Below are 21101 nucleotides of genomic sequence, written 5' to 3'. Positions count from 1 at the left end.
ATAGTGATGTCACACATGAGCATTGAAATTAACACAGTGTTGATACAGTAATGCTTTTGGCTTGCTGTGTATTAACAGTGAAGATTTAAATGTTGAACAAACAGTAAATGCAGAACAAGAATGTTCTAGAATGGAGCTGCTTCTCAAATCTTTCCTTTGCACCACAAAAGCAGTTTACCTGGCAAAATCTGCTCCTGTGTGTAAATATACAGTATGTTTGTGACTTCTATCCAGTATAAAACTATAAAATCATAATAATAATATTGGGTTGGGTATTAATATAGATTTCCTGATATGTCTGATTTTGATGCCGTTTTTATTCAGTTCTGTACATTTCAGCTATAATGTCCATTTTATTAAATATGAAAGACATCTTCTTAACTGTTGATGTAAATTTTACAGGGGACACCCTAATTTTGTACATTACAAAAAATTTATTTAAAAATAGGGCCTAAATTATTATGTTTGTGTATTTTTTTCCATAAATACAATAGTGTTTTTTATAAAAAAATATTGATATATTTTATGGAAATCTTCTGTGAGGATAACTCCATTGGAAGATGTATTTTCTTGTCATTATTGTGTAGTACATGTCTTCGTTATCTTATCACACACTATTTGGACTTTAAACTCCAGTAAAATGTTTGTTTTGTCATTTTTATTGGTTCATATGTCTTTTGTATCCATTCTGATGCCTCTTAGGCTTGATTTTAAGATTCACCCCACCAAGTGTTAATCTTGGGAAATCAAGAGAAATCTCAACTTGCAGAATGAGAAGTATTGAGTGTGCTATTGTGAGATGAGCCTATATGACTTGCTAATGTCTGTGAGGCTGTTTAGATTTGGATGGAGTTTTGGATTACTTGTGCATTTGTTGTTGTTGTTTTTGTTGTTCAATATGTGTTTTTGACTGATAAATACATCACAGTATGCACAACAGAGGAGGAAAGATCAGGATGGGGAAACACTTCCCTCCTCAACATCACACTGAGTATCTCATAGCTATACCGACAAATACATACAAATGCAAACAAGCACACTCACACATACATAAACACAAACACATACAAATATGCGTGCCATGCGAGATCTCAAGCCAGACTGGCATTGGCTGTGTTCTCTATGGGTAATCACTTTAGACACAGCACAGATCAAAGCTATGGGATGTCAATCTCTGTGCCAGCCCTCTGACAGGGGGGGCAATGCCCACTGCCCACTGGCACATTCCACCAATATGGTACACTTTGGTCTCACATAATTTTTTAAAGCATTAGAGGCATAACTCCCATGTTTTTTTTTATAGAGAGAGAAAGAACTATTATATTACAAATAATTAAACTAGAATGAAAAGTAATTAGTTTAAAATTTGTAATTAAGTAGTTTTAATTAACTAGTTTGTCAGATATCTGTATCTTAAAAAAAGAAAGAAACTGTATTTAACACTATTTGATAATATTATTTTGACCCATTCTACAGAATTTTATTTCATTTCGTTTTATTTTATTTTATATATTTTTTTCTATTTTTCTATTCTATTCTATTCTATTCCAAAAAAATGTCCTGTGATGGCAAAGCTGCATTTCAAGTTTTCAATCTTCAGTATCATCTGATCCTTCATGATGAACTGTCTTTAACTGAAAAATTAGTGTTTACTATTGTCATTTTGCAATATTGACACGCTATTTTCCTAATTAATACTGTCCAGTTGCTTTGACACAATCTGTATTGTTAAAAGCGCTATATAAATAAAGGTGACTTGACTTGACTTGACTTCAGAAATCATTCTAATATGCTTATTTAGTACTCAAGAAACATTTCTAATTATGAATATTGAAAACAGTAGTGCTGCCTAATATTTTTGTGGAAACCATGATACTTTTTTATCAGAATTATTTGACTAAAGGTCAAAAGAACAGGATCGATAGATTTATAGATAAAATGTCAAATATTTTATCAATTATTTACATATAAATATATATAAATAATATATAGAATTAAATATATATTTATGTCAAATATATATAGATTTTTTTAACAATGTAAAAATCTTTACTTTTGAATTTACTGCATACATGTATAACAGTATTAATAACAGAATTAATTTCTTAAATATTAATTTGTATATGAATATAACACATATATATTGTATATGTGTGTTATACACACACACACACACACACACACACACACAAACATACAAGTTAATATTAATTAATATTGTGTGAGTCCTTGAATCTGACCTGATATTTCACTAGTATCAGCACATTTAATTTTATTTTTTTAACATTTTAAGTTTATTCATTTTTATTATTTTTGTTATAAATATTTTTGTCAATTTATTGTTTGAATACAATAGCAAAATCACACGAATTAGGGTTGTTGCCTGTATTTACATATTGCTAACAGGGTTGAAAAAGAATTTTTTGAAGGATAAGCACCTCCTGATTTTTTTTTAAGAAAATGCATCCTTCCACACAGACACACTATCATATTCAGCTGCACACAAACACTGTAGCACAGATAGTAATTAGTCTGCAAGACTGCAACTACTTCAACAGCAGACAGAGTTCAGTGCCAAGTCAACACACCAGTTCCCCGTTCCCAGCATGCTAACATAGACCATGCTAAGCTAACGCATGTTAATCTAAAAAAACTCACCTTTTAATTGCATAAACCTTTCTTGGTTAGCTTGCATACCATACTGAGCCAACTATGTTTAAACCTGTGCTGGCAGAAAGAGCACTTAACACCACTGCTCAAATTATAACAATAAAATATAAAGTTTATTGCATTTCTACAACAATTTATATTGGCAATGACTTTGTATTAAAAAAAATCAATTTTAATATATTTCATTTATATATATATATATATATAATGGCAAAGCTGAATTTTCAGCAGTTGTTACTCCAGTCTTCAGTATTAGATGATCCTTCAGAAATCATTTTACTATTCAGATTTTTGTGCTCAAGAAACATTTCTTATTATTAACAATGTTAAAAAAAAAGTTGTGCTGCTTAATATTTTTGTTTAAAACTGTGATCTTTTTTCAGGATTCTTTGATGATTAAAGTTTAAAAGAACAGAATCTGAAATAGTAACAATTTTAAAATATTTACTTTAACTTTTGATCAATTTCATGCGCCCTTGGTGAATTAACAGTATAAATATTGCATATTATATATAGTGTGTGTGAGTGAGTGAGTGAGTGCGCGTGTGTGTGTGTGAGAACATATGAATGTCATCACAACATTCAAAAATATTTATTAATGTAGCTATTTTACCCAGCTCAAATTTTAAGCCACATCTGTGTTGAGCTGAAGAGCTGTGTAGCATCTTTAATGAAGGAAGAAAGTAAGGAGGATGGAAACTGTTGCACTATGGAACGCTGCCATTTTCCACCCTGGCAAACATCTGAAAAGCAAAATATAATCTGAACTCTGTCTGATGAGCTGTCTTTTCAAAGATCACGCACACAGACGCCTTCCATCTTTCCTTTTCGGCTTTCGCGTTGCATGTAATTGTGTGTTTTGACCTCAATCAGAATATGTTCCACATCACAACTGTTTCAAGTCTTGCATTATCAAAAACCACACAGACTTTCTTTTCCCCTCATCTGTGGAGAATGGGCAAACTTCTGAGTGAGCAGAATCTGTTGCGTCCTCTCTTCATAGGTATTGCTGATGCTAAGTGCTCTGTGGTTAAATGCATCAGCTTCTAATCCTGCTTAAATCAGCACCATTTCTTAATTCATACAGATAAGCAGAGCCTTTATGGGCCTTAACAGCCCAGACTAATTACTATTCCTTAAGATAAGTGCTCGTCCGACTAAATTCTTTTGACCTTCCATTTATACTAAAAGGAACAGATAGATGTTGCCTGCTATCCTCACACACAAAAAGTGTGATGGGCATTTTTTACATGTACTTGAATATTCAACACGTCAACACTGAAATTATGCTCTATTTTCATATTCCTAATTCCTTAATTGCCCTTAATTGCTTAATTACAAATTCAAATGAACAAATCTGGAGGTCAGAAACGCATGCTAATTGAACAATCAATCAGCATTAAGCTGGCGGAGTATTGTCCACCTTTGATTGACAGCACATTAAGAGTGTGTGATTGGCTGTCTGTTTGTTGACATTGAGGGCTGTAGATGGTGACTGTACTTTTCTGTCATGAATGTCCTTGATATTGCATAAGGAAAATCAAGTCGGAATTTCAAGACGGATGTAATTTTCACTTTGAAAGATGATGCTTTAATACCACAGGAAGAGATTGGTCATTCTTACTATGCGGTATGTTTTCATGTCCCCATCACATGTCTTTATATAGGGGATAATACACAATTCACAGTTTTTAAATATGGAAATCATATTTATGCTATTTTAATAACCGTATTAGAATTATGTGATTATAGAGGTAAATTATACAATGATTTTATTCATTTATTTATTTAGATAGTATATAATATTTCATAATATTATTTAAATATTAAGTATTTAATTAATTAAATTAAGTAGTAAGTATTTAATATTAAGTATTTATATATTTTAGTATTATTTATATACTATTATAGTAGTTAATATTTTGGGTTTGCTTTTATTTTTACATTAAATGGATATTCACCCAAATTTTTTTTAATTCTGCTATCATTTACTCAACCTCAAGTATTTCCTTTTTCGCTTACATTTAAAATCTTAGTTTAAGTTTTTGTAATTTTATGTTTTTGCCTTTTTTATATATTTCTATATAGCTTCACATTTTTCATCTAATATTTATTTCAATTACGAAAATAATTTTAAACTAGTTTTCATTTTAGTTAAAAATAACTATATATATTTATATATTGTCACACCTCTGTTCATCAATTTGCACTGGCCACCAGTAGCTGCTCGGATAAAATTCAAGGCATTAATGTTTGCCTACAAAACCACCACTGGCTCTGCACCCATTTACCTAAACTCATTACTTCAGAGTTATGTGCCCTCCAGAAGCTTGCGTGCTGCAAGTGAACGGCTTATTATTGTGCCATCTCAAAGAGGCACAAAATCACTTTCACTAACTTTTTCATTAACTGTTCCCTCCTGGTGGAATGACCTGCCCAACTCAATCCGAGCAGCTGAGTCCTTAGCCATCTTCAAGAAACGACTAAAAACACATCTGTTCCATCTTTATTTGACCCTCTAACTCTAGCACTTTCTGTTCTATTTTAATTCTACTTTATCTATTTATCTTCTTTTTTATAAAAAAACCCCACTAGCTTTCTATTTTTTCTATTCTATCTACTTGTTTTTCTTTGTGTGTGTGTGTATATGTGTATGTATTATATATCTTGCTACACTGCGTAAATGTGTGTATATACTGTATATATATATATGTATATATATATATATATATATATATATATATGTGTGTGTGTGTGTGTGTGTGTGTGTGTGTGTGTGTCCCTGCACCACAAGACCAGTCTTGAGTGTCAATTTTGATTTATACATTATCTTAAAGCTGAATAAATAAGCTTTCCATTGATGTATGATTTGTTAGGACAATATTTGTCCGAGATACAACTATTTGAATATCTGGAATCTGAGGGTGCAAAAATACTGAGAAATTTGCCTTTAAAGTTGTCCAAATGAAGTTCTTAGCAATGCATATTACTAATCAAAAATTAAGTTTTGATATATTTACGGTAGGAAATTTACAAAATATCTTCATGGAACATGATCTTTGCTTAATATCCTAATGATTTTTGACATAAAAGAAAATATATAATTTTTACCCATACTATGTATTTTTGGCTATTGTTACAAATATACCCCAGCGACTGAAAGGGTTAGTTCACCCAAAAATAAAAATTCTGTCATTAATTACCCCCCCTCATGTCGTTCCAAACCTGTAAGACCTCCGTTCATCTTCGGAACACAAATTAAGATAATTTTGATGAAATGTGAGAGCTCTCAGACCCTACATAGACAGCAACGCAACTGTAATGTTCTCAGGTCCAGAAACGTAGTAAGGACATCAGTAAAACAGTCCATGTGACATCAGTGGCTCAACTTCAGTTTTCCGAAGCAACGAGAATACATTTTGAGCTCAAAGAAAACAAAAATAACTAAAAATTTTCAACAATTCTTCTCCCCTGAGTTACGTCTTCTGCCATTTTGGAGAGTACCCAAGAGCGTAATCAGCGTTGTTTACATTCGGGGGAGAAAGCGAGTGCATGAACGTAATCTGCGTAATCAGCGTTGTTTATGCTTAGGGGAAAGCGTGCGTATGTGCTGTGATGCTCTCTAAAATGGCAGAAGACGTAATTCGGGGGAGAAGAATTGTTGAAAAAATTGTTATTTTTGTTTTTTTTGCGCTCAAAAAGTATTCTAGTTGCTTCGCAAAACTGAAGTTGAGCCACTGAAGTCACATGGACTGTTTTACTGATGTCCTTACTACGTTTCTGGACCTGGGAGCATTACAGTTGCGTTGCTGTCTATGCAGGGTCTGAGAGCTCTCACATTTCATCAAAAATATCTTAATTTGTGTTCCGAAGATGAACGAAGGTCTTACGGGTTTGGAACGACATGAGGGGGAGTAATTAATGACAGAATTTTCATTTTGGGGTGAACTATCTCTTTAAGACTGGTTTTGTGGTCCAGGGTCACACACACACACACACACACACACACACACACACACACATATATATATATATATATTCCATAGATTTAATTTATTTTTATTGTGTATGAAGTTATGTTTTAATGAATCCATTTGTTGTTGCTTTTTCCATGTCCCCAAATTCATCCCAGATCAGTGTTGAAAGGTTACCTCTAACCTGGAGGTAGAGAACAGCTCTTGCGGAGTGGAGCAGTGGCCCTTTCATTTCCACTCTTAATTATGTTGTTAACGGTGCAAAATGAACCAACGGACCTTGCTGAAAGAACACAGCACTTCATGCATATAGTGCCATTAGACAACATGTGATCTTAAGCATCTCTTTGAGCAAGAGATAAGGTGAAGGTGTGAGTAAAGTCAGCGGCCCCACCCCGACTTTGTAATGCACTGCGAGTATGTGGGCGATTAGAGAGTTACGCGCCTCTATTGCACACTGGGAACCCCTTGAAGGAGCTGATGGAGCTACCTTAACAGTGACCAGTGCCTCTCGCTCTCGTTTTCCCTCCTCCTCTTTTTTTTTTTGTCTGTGTGTTGTTTCTCCCTCTTCCTTGCGGGCTCCATCCATCAGACTGGCATGCGTGCAGCCGTCCCACTCTCAGCCACCATATTTCACCTCCTGCCATCAGAGGCCTGACAGCCCTGCGCTCACTAGGAAATTGCTTTGGCTGTGAGCAGAATTTCAAGCACCGGGTACTGCCCGATCTCTCCCCCCACTCGCATCTCTCTCGGTCTTTGACTCCTGATGTTTCTCTTTCTTTCTAGCTCTCTCTTCCTTACTTCTGCTTTACCTCCCTCTCCTGATGACCCGCGGGATTCGAGGTGCGCTTCGGAATGCGTAATAAAAAAAAGAATAGGTTCAGTGTAGATGGAGAGAGCGCGGGAGGGGGTCAAAGGGTAGAGGAGTTGGCCCTATTATGCCTGCATCAGATGCTTACAATGTACACAATGGATGGAGAGAGATAGGCAGCTTCAAACAAAATGGCCATTACTTTGTTGCTGTATAGATAGGCGTAGCAGGCTGCTCCTTTTAATGCCTTGTCACCGAAGTGCTGTGACTCACTCTTTCTCTCTCACCCACACACAATAACACACACACGGCGACGAGGCGCATCAAACGGCAGCCGTCCTCCGCCTGGCGACACCTCGTTCTGCTCGACAGCATGATCCTCTCTCGACACAAAACCACACACAAGTGTCTCTCTCATCATCTTGCCAAGCGCAAGCTTAATGATGTGGCAGCCATGATGGAGCGGCAGTTTCCTGCACTGCATTGCTGTCAGACTGTAACTGAGACAACACAGAGCCAAAATGGTGTGTGGGAGGCTTGAGAGGGGGCGTATCTGAAGGGTTGTCCACTGTTTGAGCACTTTAAAGGCTTTTTTGAGGATGTAAACACTTGTCTGTTTATACTGTTTTCACAGAAGTATTACACGTGTTCGATCTTCTTTGTTGAGATGTTTCTTTCTGGTGACACTTTGCCATTTGTTTCCCGAATTGAATTTCTGCAATGTGAGTTTTTTTTTTTTTTGCTGACAAATATTATTGTATGTGTTTCCCGGTCCATATTAATCATTTATTCTGCATTAAGCATCTGAAATCCAGCCCATAGTTGAGGTAGTGAGGCATGCCTGCTTCGCTTGCTGACTCAGGAGCATGAATTAATCCCTCTAAACTATGGCAGTTGTGACAGCTGTTCTATAAAACACCCAGGAGTGTTGTTGCTCTTTCACAGGACTGTGATGAATAATGCTGTGCTTATTTTTGCACTCGGAGCATCAGTGATGTGAAACCACAGCATAGTTTGATAGTTTAATATTTAAGATGTTTGCTTGCTGTTTTTCTATGGACAGTCAATCTCTTATTGTCTGTGTTGTCATCATTTACTTGTTCTTGTATCCAGTTATGAAGTTATACTACCACATGTACCAAAACATTTGGGGTTGGTAAGATATGGATTTTTTGGGGGGTGGGGACTTGTTTGATGTTTCTGAAAAAAAAGTCTCAAGTTAGACTGCATTAATTTGATCAAAAATACAGTAAAAATTGTATTTTTGTGAAATATTTTACTTTTTTGATAGGATTTGTTTTAAAATGTTATTTATTCCTTTAATGGCAAAGCTGAATTTTCTTTCATGTCACAAGATCCTTCAGAAATCTTTTTTTTTCTGCTTCAAAAGAACAGCAATTATTTACAATAGAAATATTTTGTAATATTATAAATGTCTTTACTGTCTGTCATTTTTGATCAATTAAAAATACTAATTTCTTAAAAAACCTTTCTGACCTCAAACTTTTGAGCTGTAATATATATTTTATGAATATGAATGTACACATTGAACAATCCTTAAAACATTTTAAACATTTTTTATAAAGATTTTTTTTCTCTTTTGTTGATAATGTGGTGATTTATTTATTTCTTTTAAAATATTGTTCACAGTATGTGTTCTGCCTGTTTATCTTTCCACTTGTCTGTCTGATTTCTCTCAGTCATTGTGTCTCTCTCCATCTGATTTACAGAAAGTGAGTTTGGAGTTCTACATCGACGTGCACGCCCACTCCACCATGATGAATGGCTTCATGTATGGTAACGTCTTTGAGGAAGAGGAGAGAGGGCAGAGACAGGCCGTTTTTCCTCAACTCCTATGCCAAAACGCACCTGACTTCTCTCTTGTGAGTTTCATGGGTATTACCATTTTAGTGCCTTTTACCTTTTAGTGCTCTTTTGTTAAAAACACAAAGAAGTCCCTCAAACTGTTGTAAGGTTGCCTATTTGTTTGTCTGTTTGTTAGTTTGTGTATGTATATATGTATATGTTTCCTGCATAAACACCTTGGCTTAAAGGGATAGTTCACTCAAAAATGAAAATTGTGTCATAATTTACAAGTTGTTTCAAACCTATATGACTTACTTTCTTCTGTGGAACACATTTTGGGAAATGTAATGTTTTGAACCACAACATTCTTTAAAATATTTTGTGATGACAATTTAAAATTTTGGTTGAACTGTCTCTTTATTGTATTGAAGCATATGCACTAACTACAAGGCTCCACTTTGGATTTACTCCAATTTCTGAAAAATACAGTATGAAATAATTGTTAATATGTTACTATTGCATTATTGCGTTACTGCATATAGATGAAAATTAAGAATAGCAGCATGAATGTAGTGTATGACATTACAAGATAACATTGAAGTTCCAGTCTGTAGTTACACTGATGGGTTCCTTCTGTTCTTCAGCAAAAGAAAATCATTGGCTGAATTTCATCTCCATCAGCCTTTTCCCTCTCAGCTCTATACTCATTAACAAACAGCGCATGGAAAAGTGTTATTGGTATTTTCTCTAAAAATTCAATACGCTCCATAAATTAGCAAATTTTTTGTTTCCAAGACGAAGTGCATCAACACAAGCTATTTTTCCAGGGGATGGCAAGTAACCTTTTCAATCCTGCAGAGCAAGACAATAACCAGACTCAATATTGCTGATGGGGTGTTTATATGAGTGGAGCAGAGACACTTTAACCATCTGCCACGGTGAAGCTCTTTTGGATGAGTCGGGAACCGCATGCTGATGAGGACACGTTTATATACGTCTGAGAAGATACATGAACTATCCGTACACCCAGTGCCTTCATAACACAGAGCTAGAGAGACATTATTGCGTCTGCTCATCGGCACAGACCGAATCCTCCATATCTCAGCCCCCTTCTCATTTTTTCACTTGACAGCTATATTAATTGGTAATTTCCACACGGTTTTCAGTGTCAGAATGGGATAACATGAATCAAAAAGATTGGTTGGTCTTTATTTGCTTTGTTTGTTTACAAATTTACTTCTGGTTTATTTGTCGTCTGTTTTCAGAAGGATTGTTTGGATGGATGTGTCTTCCAGCTCATTGCAACCCTTCCACTCTTTCAGCATTCTTTCTTGTTCTACCATTCATCTGGGCTCCATTATAGATTCCAGGGGCTGTTTCTACCTTTGGTCTCATCATTATGATCATGGTGTAGTGAATAAAAGCAAATAGATGGATGGAAAAAGCAAAGATTGATAGCAGACTGATAGATAAACTTTTGGATGATAGGTAAGGAAATAGATGTATGGATAAATGAACAGATGGATGGATACAAAATTTATAAATGAATATTGATTAATAAATTAATATATTGTGTGGTTGGATCGATTGATAGATAAATTAATATACACAAAATGGATACTGGAACTGATTGATGGATGGATAGAAGGAAATGTGGGTAGATAGATGGCTAGTTAGGTAGATAGATAGATAGATAGATAGATAGATAGATAGATAGATAGATAGATAGATAGATAGATAGATAGATAGATAGATAGATAGATAGATAGATAGATAGACAGACACACAGAGAGACAGACAGGTTAGAAGATGATTGGAAATATGGGTAGATAGATGGGTATATAGGTAGATGGTAGGAGTGGGCGGTATGACCAAAATTCTGTTTAACGGTATGACAAATTTTATTTCACTGTATTTCACAATATAGTTATTTATATATGTAGTTATTCTGAAAATTGACAAAAAGGGCTTTATATAATAAATAAACTCAAATACTTTAGAAATGAAAAGTACCTTGTTAGATTTTTCATTTTCTCTTGTTTGGTAAATTATTTATTTACACTAAAAAATGCTGGGTTGTTTCAACCCAACTTTGGGTCAAATATGGACTAACCCAGCTGTTGTGTTAAATCAGGGGTGTCAAACTCAGTTCCTGGAGGGCCACAGCCCTACAGAGTTTAGCGCAAACCCTAATTAAACACACCTGATCCAGATAATTAAGTCCTTCAGGCTTATTTAAAAACGACATGGTTTGTGTGTTGGAACATCATGTTTTTTTCAGGGTTGGAACTGAACTCTGCAGGACTGCGGCTCTCTAGGATCGAACTTGCCTACCCCTGAACTAGGGTGACCATACATGCCATTTTTCCAGGACGAGTCCTGGCCAGGATTTCTATATTGCCTAAAATATCTAGGGTTTGGCTTTGGTAAATTATTTATTTACACTAAAAAATGCTGGGTTGTTTCAACCCAACTTTGGGTCAAATATGGACTAACCCAGCTGTTGTGTTAAATCAGGGGTGTCAAACTCAGTTCCTGGAGGGCCACAGCCCTACAGAGTTTAGCACAAACCCTAATTAAACACACCTGATCCAGATAATTAAGTCCTTCAGGCTTATTTAAAAACGACATGGTTTGTGTGTTGGAACATCATGTTTTTTTCAGGGTTGGAACTGAACTCTGCAGGACTGCGGCTCTCTAGGATCGAACTTGCCTACCCCTGAACTAGGGTGACCATACGTGCCATTTTTCCAGGACGAGTCCTGGCCAGGATTTCTATATTGCCTAAAATATCTAGGGTTTGGCTTTGTTTGCGTCTGCAGACCGATCGGTGTATGACATCAAAGTACCATACAGACGGTTATGCTTTCGAAACGCTCTCGAGGTACTTTGATGTCAAACACTGATCGGTCTGAGCCGCACTGCTTTTAAGTCGAACACACCTAATATGTACGCGTAATTGCATCGCTTTGACCGTAGATCCCACCTTCTCACACGTCATGATTGGTCCATAATGTACAATGCTTGCATGTTATGGGTGAAACTACTTTTCAATCATTACCTTCAGCAAGCATGAAAACAGGAAAACCAAGCCAAAACAAATCCTGGTCAGGACGCGTCCGGGAAAAATGGCATGTATGGTCACCCTAGTTTACCCCAAAAGTTGAGAACAACGCATATGTCTGGTGCTGCTGACGGCATTCTGACGTAGAACCCGGATGCGCTGAAGCTTGTTTGCAAGCAGAGAAATGCACATGCATGCACTCTTGTGAATGGCGGTGGAGACTTACACGGAAGAGAAGAATTGTTGAATAAAGTCATTATTTTTGTTTTCTTTGCGCACAAAAAGTATTCTCTTAGCTTCATTACATTACAGTTGAACCACTAATGTCACATGAACTATTTTAGTGATGTCTTTACTACCTTTCTGGGCTTTGAACGTGGTGGTTGCGTTGCTGTCTATGCAGGGTCAGAAAGCTCTCGGATTTCATCAAAAATATCTTAATTTGTGCTCCGAATATGAACAATGGTCTTACTGGTTTGGAACGACATTAGGGTGAGTAATTAATGACAGAATTTTCATTTTTGTGGGTAGATAGATGGCTTAGGACTATGGGTAGATAGATAGACAGACAGGTAGATCAACAGGTAAGAAGACGGATGGAAATATGGGTAGATAGATGGGTAGTTACTAGGTAGATGGGTAGGAATGTGGATAGATGGATAGAAATATGGGTGCATGGATGGATGAAAATATGGGTAGATAGATGGGTAGATAGGTATATGGATTGGAATAGATAAAGATAAACAGACATTCAGATAGAGAAGATGGATGGATGAAATGTGGGTAGATAAGTAGATGGATAGATATGTGCAGACACAGACAAACAGATAGAGGTAGATAGGTGGATGAATAGAAATATGTGTAGATGGATAGATGGAAAATTGCTAAAGTGATTAATAGATGGACAAGTAAATGGATGGATGGACAGATGGATGTGCTTGTTTCCTGGAGGGCGGTGTGTGTGGGTGGTTGTGCAACCTCAACACAGCACTGTATTTTGCTTACCTACAGTTTTACTCCAGTGATGGCCCCATTGTGGAGGTCCCCCTCTCCCCTCCCTGCGGCCCCTAATGCTCTGTGTCGCTCTCTTTGTCAGCATGCGGTTCCTCCAGCCTGCATCAGTGACCTTCAGCATGCAGGAAGTGTGACATTTCAGTAGCTCAGCCAGCAGAATGCAGGCAGAGGACTAACCTTTACTGCCCAGTCACCCATCAAGGACTCACAGACTTCTCTCATTCTTAAACAAAGAGCCGCTTTTCACAGCCCATGACTATTCTCTGCCTCGCCGAAAAAAATGGCACCACATTATTTATGATCCTCTATAAATGCTGTTTGTGTTTTGTGCGTGTGTGCATGCACAATTTAAGGGTAAGCTCTGTCTTTTTGGATCTAATGCATCATGTGTGTTTTGAAGCTAAGCTCTCTGAAGCATCGTTACGAGTTTGTTTTGTGTGTGTGTGTGTGTGTGTGTGTGTGTGTGGTGACAGGAGGGCATAGAGGGCAGGTCTCCAGCTGGCATGTTGCCTTTTCTCTCTGCCTATTCAGCACAAAACCATCCCAAAGTTCATCTGGCATTTTGAGGGAGAGCTGCCTCTGGAGAGTCATGTCTCAACTGCGCTTAGCCACCAGCAACGCGTCACACTGACACTAGATCAGTCACCTTTCTAGGGCAAAAGCAAACATTTACTAACCATTATAGCTGAGCCATGGAAATACGCAGAGAGTGCAGTGTAAGCAAGCACACAGCTGCAGGAGAAGTGGAGAGCAGGGAAAAGTTGCCAGCATACTTAAATACTTCTGTAATGGACAGAGTGGCATAAATTATCAGGCCAATCCAATGTGATCCATAATTCGTTTCCTAAATCCAGTCAATAGCTTCTTTCTTGCCTAGTGTACGATAAAATGGGTTTGTGGGGGAATCTTTTCAGGCTGACTACTGTGCTATTTTTTTATTTTTTTTGTCAGTCACCAAAAGTTGCTGATATCTTCTGAGCGTATGTTTGTGGTGGTCTTATGAATCAGTCACCTTTCTAGGGCAAAAGCAAACATTTACTAACCATTATAGCTGAGCCATGGAAATACGCAGAGAGTGCAGTGTAAGCAAGCACACAGCTGCAGGAGAAGTGGAGAGCAGGGAAAAGTTGCCAGCATACTTAAATACTTCTGTAATGGACAGAGTGGCATAAATTATCAGGCCAATCCAATGTGATCCATAATTCGTTTCCTAAATCCAGTCAATAGCTTCTTTCTTGCCTAGTGTACGATAAAATGGGTTTGTGGGGGAATCTTTTCAGGCTGACTACTGTGCTATTTTTTATTTTTTTTTTGTCAGTCACCAAAAGTTGCTGATATCTTCTGAGCGTATGTTTGTGGTGGTCTTATGAAATTAGAAAAAAGGAAATTAGAAAAAAGGAAATTAGAAAAAAGGAAGTCCCTTCTGCCACAAATTGGACTATCAACAATATAAACTATATTTTTATCATCAATTCATTTTTTTTCTTTTGTATAAGTTTTACATATTGATTTATTTTATATGTTGTGGTTTCTGAGTAGGTGAGTTGTTTACTCCTTCCATTTTCACTAGTTTGACCCATTCATGCAGATAGGTGGGCATTGAAAGGGTTATCAGCCAATCACAGCAATGATTTTTGTGGTTTCCCTACTCAAAAAACACACAAACAACATCCCTGCTCCCAAGTACAGTATCTCACAGAAGTGAGTACACCCCTCACATTTTTGTAAATATTTTATTATATCTTTTCATGTGACAACACTGAAGAAATGACACTTTGCTACAATGTAAAGTAGTGAGTGTACAGCTTGTGTACTCACTTTTGTGGCCAGCAGTTTAGACATTAATGGCAGTGTGTTGAGTTATTTTGAGGGGACAGCAAATTTACACTGTTATACAAGCTGTACACTCACTACTTTACATTGTAGCAAAGTGTCATTTCTTCAGTGTTGTCACATAAAAAGATATAATAAAATATTTACAAAAATGTGAGGGGTGTACTCACTTCTGTGAGATATTGTATGTCTCTTTGTTTGTCTCTATTCTCTGTTTTACTGTGATTAATTATTCTGTTGTGTTACGTCTGTGTGTGTCCTCTCCAGTCCAGTACATCGTTTAACCGTGATATGGTCAAGGCTGGTACTGGCCGACGTTTCCTGGGTGGTCTGTTGGACGACACGTCATACTGCTACACGCTGGAGGTCTCCTTCTACAGCTACATGACAGCAGGAAGCACCTCACCTGTGCCGTATACTGAGGATGGCTGTATCCTTTTATTCCTCCTCCACCTGATAAAATAACACTAAATTCCAATTGTTTTTGGAAGTTGAAGTTGTAAGTAAATCAAGTCTAGTCAAGTCAAGTAAGCTTTATTGTCATTCGTCCATATGTGGAGACATAAAGTGTACTGTTCAAAAGTTTTGTGTTCAGTAAGATTTTTTTATGCATTTAAATATTCTGTTCTTTTGAACTTTCTTTATCAACGAATCAAAAAAACAATCTTGATTTCCACAGAAATATTAAGCCCCACAACTGTTTTCAGTACTGATGATAAGAAATGTCAGCATATCCACATATTAGAATGATTTCTGAAGGATCATGTGACACTGAAGACTGGAGTAATGATACTGAAAATTCAGTTTTGCCGTCACAGAAATAAATTACATTTGAAAATATATTACAATAGGAAACAATTATTTGAAATATTTCACAATATTAATGTTTTTGATTAAATGCAACCTCTTCTTTCAAAAACATACTATGGAAAAAAAATTAACTTAAATGATTTTAGCAAATGGCTGCAATATAACAAAGAGTGAAAAATGTAAGGGGGTCTGAATACTTTCCGTACCCACTGTATATATATGTAGCAAGATATATATATATATTTGTTTATATACTGTATTTTGCCCTGTCTACTACCTTTCACGTCATGTGCTAGTGAAGGATTTGGTACTGTGTGCATTGAGATTAATGGGAATGCTAACAGATATATTTCTCCAGTTTTTATAGACCACCTTGCACACTTCTATTTCTCACTTTCTCCTCGGGTATCTCTGACCCTGAAGTCTCCTTCTGACTGAAGGAGCAAGGGAAGATAACATGAACAGATGAAGGACAAACTTCTCATTTTGTTTTGCCTCTACAAAGTTGTTCTGTCTAGTGAACTGATTAAGTTCTGGGTGTTTAGATACAGGAACCACAGGTTGTTTTATTGACAGATAGGCTTTGAAGTGGAGCTGGATCCTGTTGGTTATAGGTTGTTTGTGAGTTGGTTTGTTCAGTGAGAAGCAAACAGCCTGGTCACTATGTATCTTCCCTGAAGACTCTTGCTCCAACTAGAACGATCGAGAACTCCACTCTCATTGAATTTTCCCCCTCATGAGGAACATATGGCTGGTGTAAAGACCCGATTTTCTCGAATCGATGCTGCAGCTCGGTAGACAAAAGCCAATGACTTGTGCTGCTGTCTCACTTTCTGAAATTATCTCTCCAATGTAGGTGCACCAAGCGACATACTGGGGTGGTGTCATGGTTCGATAATGAAGGTTGGGGTGATAATGTCACTCTATTGAAGCTTGGCTCTCTTCCCTGCGTTTAAGCTGCATGCTGGTCATACAACTCTATCCCCTTATTTACCGAGAGCAATGCTCACTCATTGATCTCTTAATTATTTCAGGAATCGTTATCAGAGAGCGAGGCTTTGTTGACCCTGTTGGCTGTTAGACACATGAGAGACGTCAGCTGGCTAACGGAAGTGCGCCGAAACGCTCTTGTCGTTGAGTCGTGTCAATGAGGATGTGGTGTGAGGATGTAGATCTACTTCTGTGCAAACACCAACAGGTATACAATCCATTAGTAAGATCAGGGGCAATTGGTGGACTCATTTAGAGAATATTTATTCCTTTAATTGGAAGAGGATGGGAGTTTGAATCATGTTTGGCTGACTTGAAATACCTAAAATTTAAAACAACAACTAAAACAATTGCCCGGAACACACACAACACACTTGTGTGCAGGTGTGTGCGCTTGTCAACTATTGCCACTCAGAGTCAGCTCTGACCGGTTTCAGCACTGACTAGATGGATAAATAATATTTAATAAGTACTTTCAATGACTGATTACTGAAGAATGTATGGCTTAGTTAATCACAGATATTTAGGGGGGCTGAGATGAAAGACCCTAAATCAACACCTTTTTGTAAGATAATACTTTCTCAATGAATAGAGAACCAGAGAGCGATTGGGAAACTGGTATTTTATTATTATTATTTTTTTTTTTTTGTGCTCTGTGCGAGGTTAAAATCCACTTTATATAAAGGAGTGAATTCGAAGGCTAAAAGGTCTATGCAAACTCCAGATGTGTGTAGCTAAAGTGCCCTCTAGTGAACGGAAAAAGGTTGGTTGAACTTTGAGCGTGTGTGTGTGTGCGCGCTCATGTGTGAGCGTTTCACCCCTGTATCGCTCTGTCACGCACCCAGCTGCTAGACGTTCATATTTACAGGCGTCTCTTGCATTAATTTATTTATTTGTTGGGGGTTTATCTCAGAGCGAGCAGTAAAGCTGCTGACTGATGCCTCATCGCTTTCACTGTTTCTCTCCGCTTGCCTGCTGCCTCGCTGGGCTGTCATCTCCAAGGCCCAGCCGCTTCAGTCGCAGTAATAAGAAACCCATCCATGTAGAATTACTCCACAGCCTTGCAGATTATTTTCCCTTAGTGACAGAGAAAAGATAGAAACAACAAAAAAGGCAATTTACAGTTTGCTGTAGTCATAACTTACCTGTGAGGCCTCTCTTGAAACAGCATTTTTTCCCCATCACTTAAAACAGCTGTGCCATGAAGTAGCGACAGGTTAAAGCTGATTGTGGGCTGTGCTATTTATTAGTTGTGCAAAACACAAGCTAACACTTGGCGCGTTTCCATTACAGATTTGCGCAAAACTTTGGGGATATTTTCTGAATGTCTATAAAAAAGTATTGCGAAATGACGCCGTTTCCATTAACTAATGTTATGTGGCTAAAACGTAACCTTTTGCCTCTCGCGATAAGTCATGGCAACGGATTTTGGTGGGATTTGACGGATTTTGGCTATATTTATTCAAAGGAGGCTTATGCGTGTATCTTTACAGAAGCAGCAAAGAGAGCCGCTTCAGAAACGTGCGTGGTGCGGCTGGAATAAACCATAGACTGTATAAAAACATAAACACAAGCACTGAGTGGCCGCAATCAGCTTCAGTGACCGTATCAGAGCCACACTGCACCGCAGTCGTGTGCAGTGTAAATTATCTAAGTATTAATATTAGGGAAAGCCCCTTATACTGGAGCGCGCCACTTATGAAGTATTTCTTGGAGGTTATAGTACATTGAAGAATGATCATATGACATACGCCATGTGACCTGTAAATGCGAAAAAGCCGTTTCCATTGCAGTTTTGCGAATTAATCCTTTTTCGCATTGCCTGAAAAACCACCTCATGCAAGCGTAAAAACATTTTTGCGATATATGGCCGTTTTTGCAAAATTGACGCGTTTCCATTAGGCGTATTTACAATTCGCAATTTCAATTTGCGCAATTTGAAGGGTAATGGAAACGCGCCTAATGAGTAACCTGCCACGGAAGAACATTGTACACATTTGGGCACACACAGACATTTATGAGCCTTTCATATAGTGAGAATATCATTATGTGTGTGTATATACTGTACAGGTGCATCTCAATAAATTAGAATGTCGTGGAAAAATTCATTTATTTCAGTAATTCAACTCAAATTGTGAAACTCGTGTATTAAATAAATCCAGTGCACACAGACTGAAGTAGTTTAAGTCTTTGGTTATTTAATTATGATGATTTTGGCTCACATTTAACAAAAACAATAAATGAACTTTTCCACGACATTCTAATTTATTGAGATGCACCTGTATATTTATATTTAAAATTTTTAAAGAACTATAAATTTTGCATAAAAGAACCTAAAACAGGATTATTATAGTTAACTAAAAGAATAAAAAAGACATTTTCATTACTTTAAATAAAACAGATGTTAATTAAAATAAAATAAAGTAAAAAATGTTAAAAAATAAATAAATAATAATAATTCATCCAAGGAAACATTTCTCATTTTAATTTAGTTTAACTTGATGTAAATAACTAAAACTGAAATAAAATTGATTAAAACTATATAGACAAACTACTAAAATGACAAAAACAAAATAAAATTGCTAAAACTTTCAAATTAAAGTGAAAACTGAAAATATTAAAATAACTGATTCAAAATATTAATCAAAACTATAATAGTATGTCAGTGATACTAAAATAACCCTTTTCTGAAAATATATTCTGTAGCTACCTTTATATTTTAGAAAATATCGTTTGCAAGGCATTCATCATATTTTGGGGTCTTTGGCATTAAAAGGTTTTAAAACCTCTGGTTTTAAATTGTTAGTGTAATAGAATGGAATTTAGATTCTAAACAATTGAGGAAAAACTGAATATGGTATGACTTTTTAAAGGTTATTTCGTTGTAGATCTGGGAGGCTGTGTTAGTTTGTGTGTGTGTGGCACGGGAGGGTTGAGGGTGTCAGCCTCCAGTAGTGGAAGGGTATTTGCCGGGGTATGTAGTGCAAAGATTGGGGGCAAAGAGGTTACCAGAATGTGACATGCCACTTTTTACAGGCCAGTTGGCAGGTCTATGGAGCGTGCAAATTATCAGCAGAGACCTTTACAGACATGACTTCACTCCCCGATAAAAACCAAAACAATGACAACATTATAATTAACTGCAAAGGAATTCATTCACCTTTCCTAACCTCACTAAACAAACACACACCTATACACACATGCATAATGTACTGCTAATGTTGACAGTGGCACCACCTGGATAGAGATCTCACCATGCTCCCTAAAGCTGTATTTCATGACAGAAGACATTGAAAGATCCTTCAGTCAAATGGCTCAATTCCTCTCATTTTTGCTCCACCTTTGTCTCATTATACCAAGCATATCGGCAATATAGAACAGCAGCACTGAGGGAATAATTTAACACATTTAATGATTTATCACCAACTGTAATGCCACACAAAACAAGGAAATTTATGATGGATGCACGGCCCAGTCGTTGGTAACCTGTAACTGGTTTTTATCGTCGTCACAGCATCCCCCGGGTGATATAAGCTGGTTAATGCCTGTGGCGGCAAGGTTCCTCTGTATGAAGCTGCTGCAGGTGGTTATGACTTCTTATTCATTTAGATTGACAGCATAGAGAGTGGTTACCTTACCTTATAAGGAGCTTAATGTGTTAACTGAAAAATTTTATTAAAACATTTAAAACAATATTTATCTTTCTAAGTGCATTAATAATAGTAGTTTTTAATATTAAGTAAATTATTTTAACCTAACCCTAATGTTTATTATGATATTATATGTATATACACGTACATATGTGACCCTGGACCACAAAACCAGTCATAAGGGTACATTTTTTTAAAATTGAGATTTATACATCATCTGAAAGCTGAATAAATTAGCTTTCCATTGATGTGTGGTTTGTTATGATAGGACAATATTTGGCCGAGATTCAACTATTTGAAAATCTGGAATCTGAAGGTGCAAAAAAATCAAAATATTGAGAAAATCACCTTTAAAGTTGTCCAAATTAAGTTCTTAGCAATGCATATTACTAATCAAAAATTAAGTTTTGATATATTTACGGTAGGAAATTTACAAAATATTTTCATGGAACATGAAATGATTTTTGGCTTAAAAGAAA

The 21101-nt window shown here is 36.6% G+C and overlaps 1 protein-coding gene across 1 annotated transcript in view; it reads left to right on the top strand.

The window, feature by feature from the left end:
* Nucleotides 1-21101, top strand: part of LOC107603279 (cytosolic carboxypeptidase 6-like) — a 409489-nt gene that overhangs the window by 377318 nt on the left and 11070 nt on the right. The window contains exons 10-11 of the mRNA XM_016296044.1: nt 9186-9338; nt 15440-15602. Coding sequence (XP_016151530.1) covers nt 9186-9338; nt 15440-15602 — 316 coding nt within the window. The remainder of the gene's footprint in view (nt 1-9185; nt 9339-15439; nt 15603-21101) is intronic.

Source organism: Sinocyclocheilus grahami, unplaced genomic scaffold (assembly GCF_001515645.1).
Source record: "Sinocyclocheilus grahami isolate Dianchi unplaced genomic scaffold, SAMN03320097.WGS_v1.1 scaffold16.1, whole genome shotgun sequence".
Classification (NCBI taxonomy): Eukaryota; Metazoa; Chordata; class Actinopteri; order Cypriniformes; family Cyprinidae; genus Sinocyclocheilus; species Sinocyclocheilus grahami.
The sequence above is the reverse complement of the archived record's forward strand: the minus strand, read 5'-3'. Positions and strand labels throughout refer to the sequence as shown.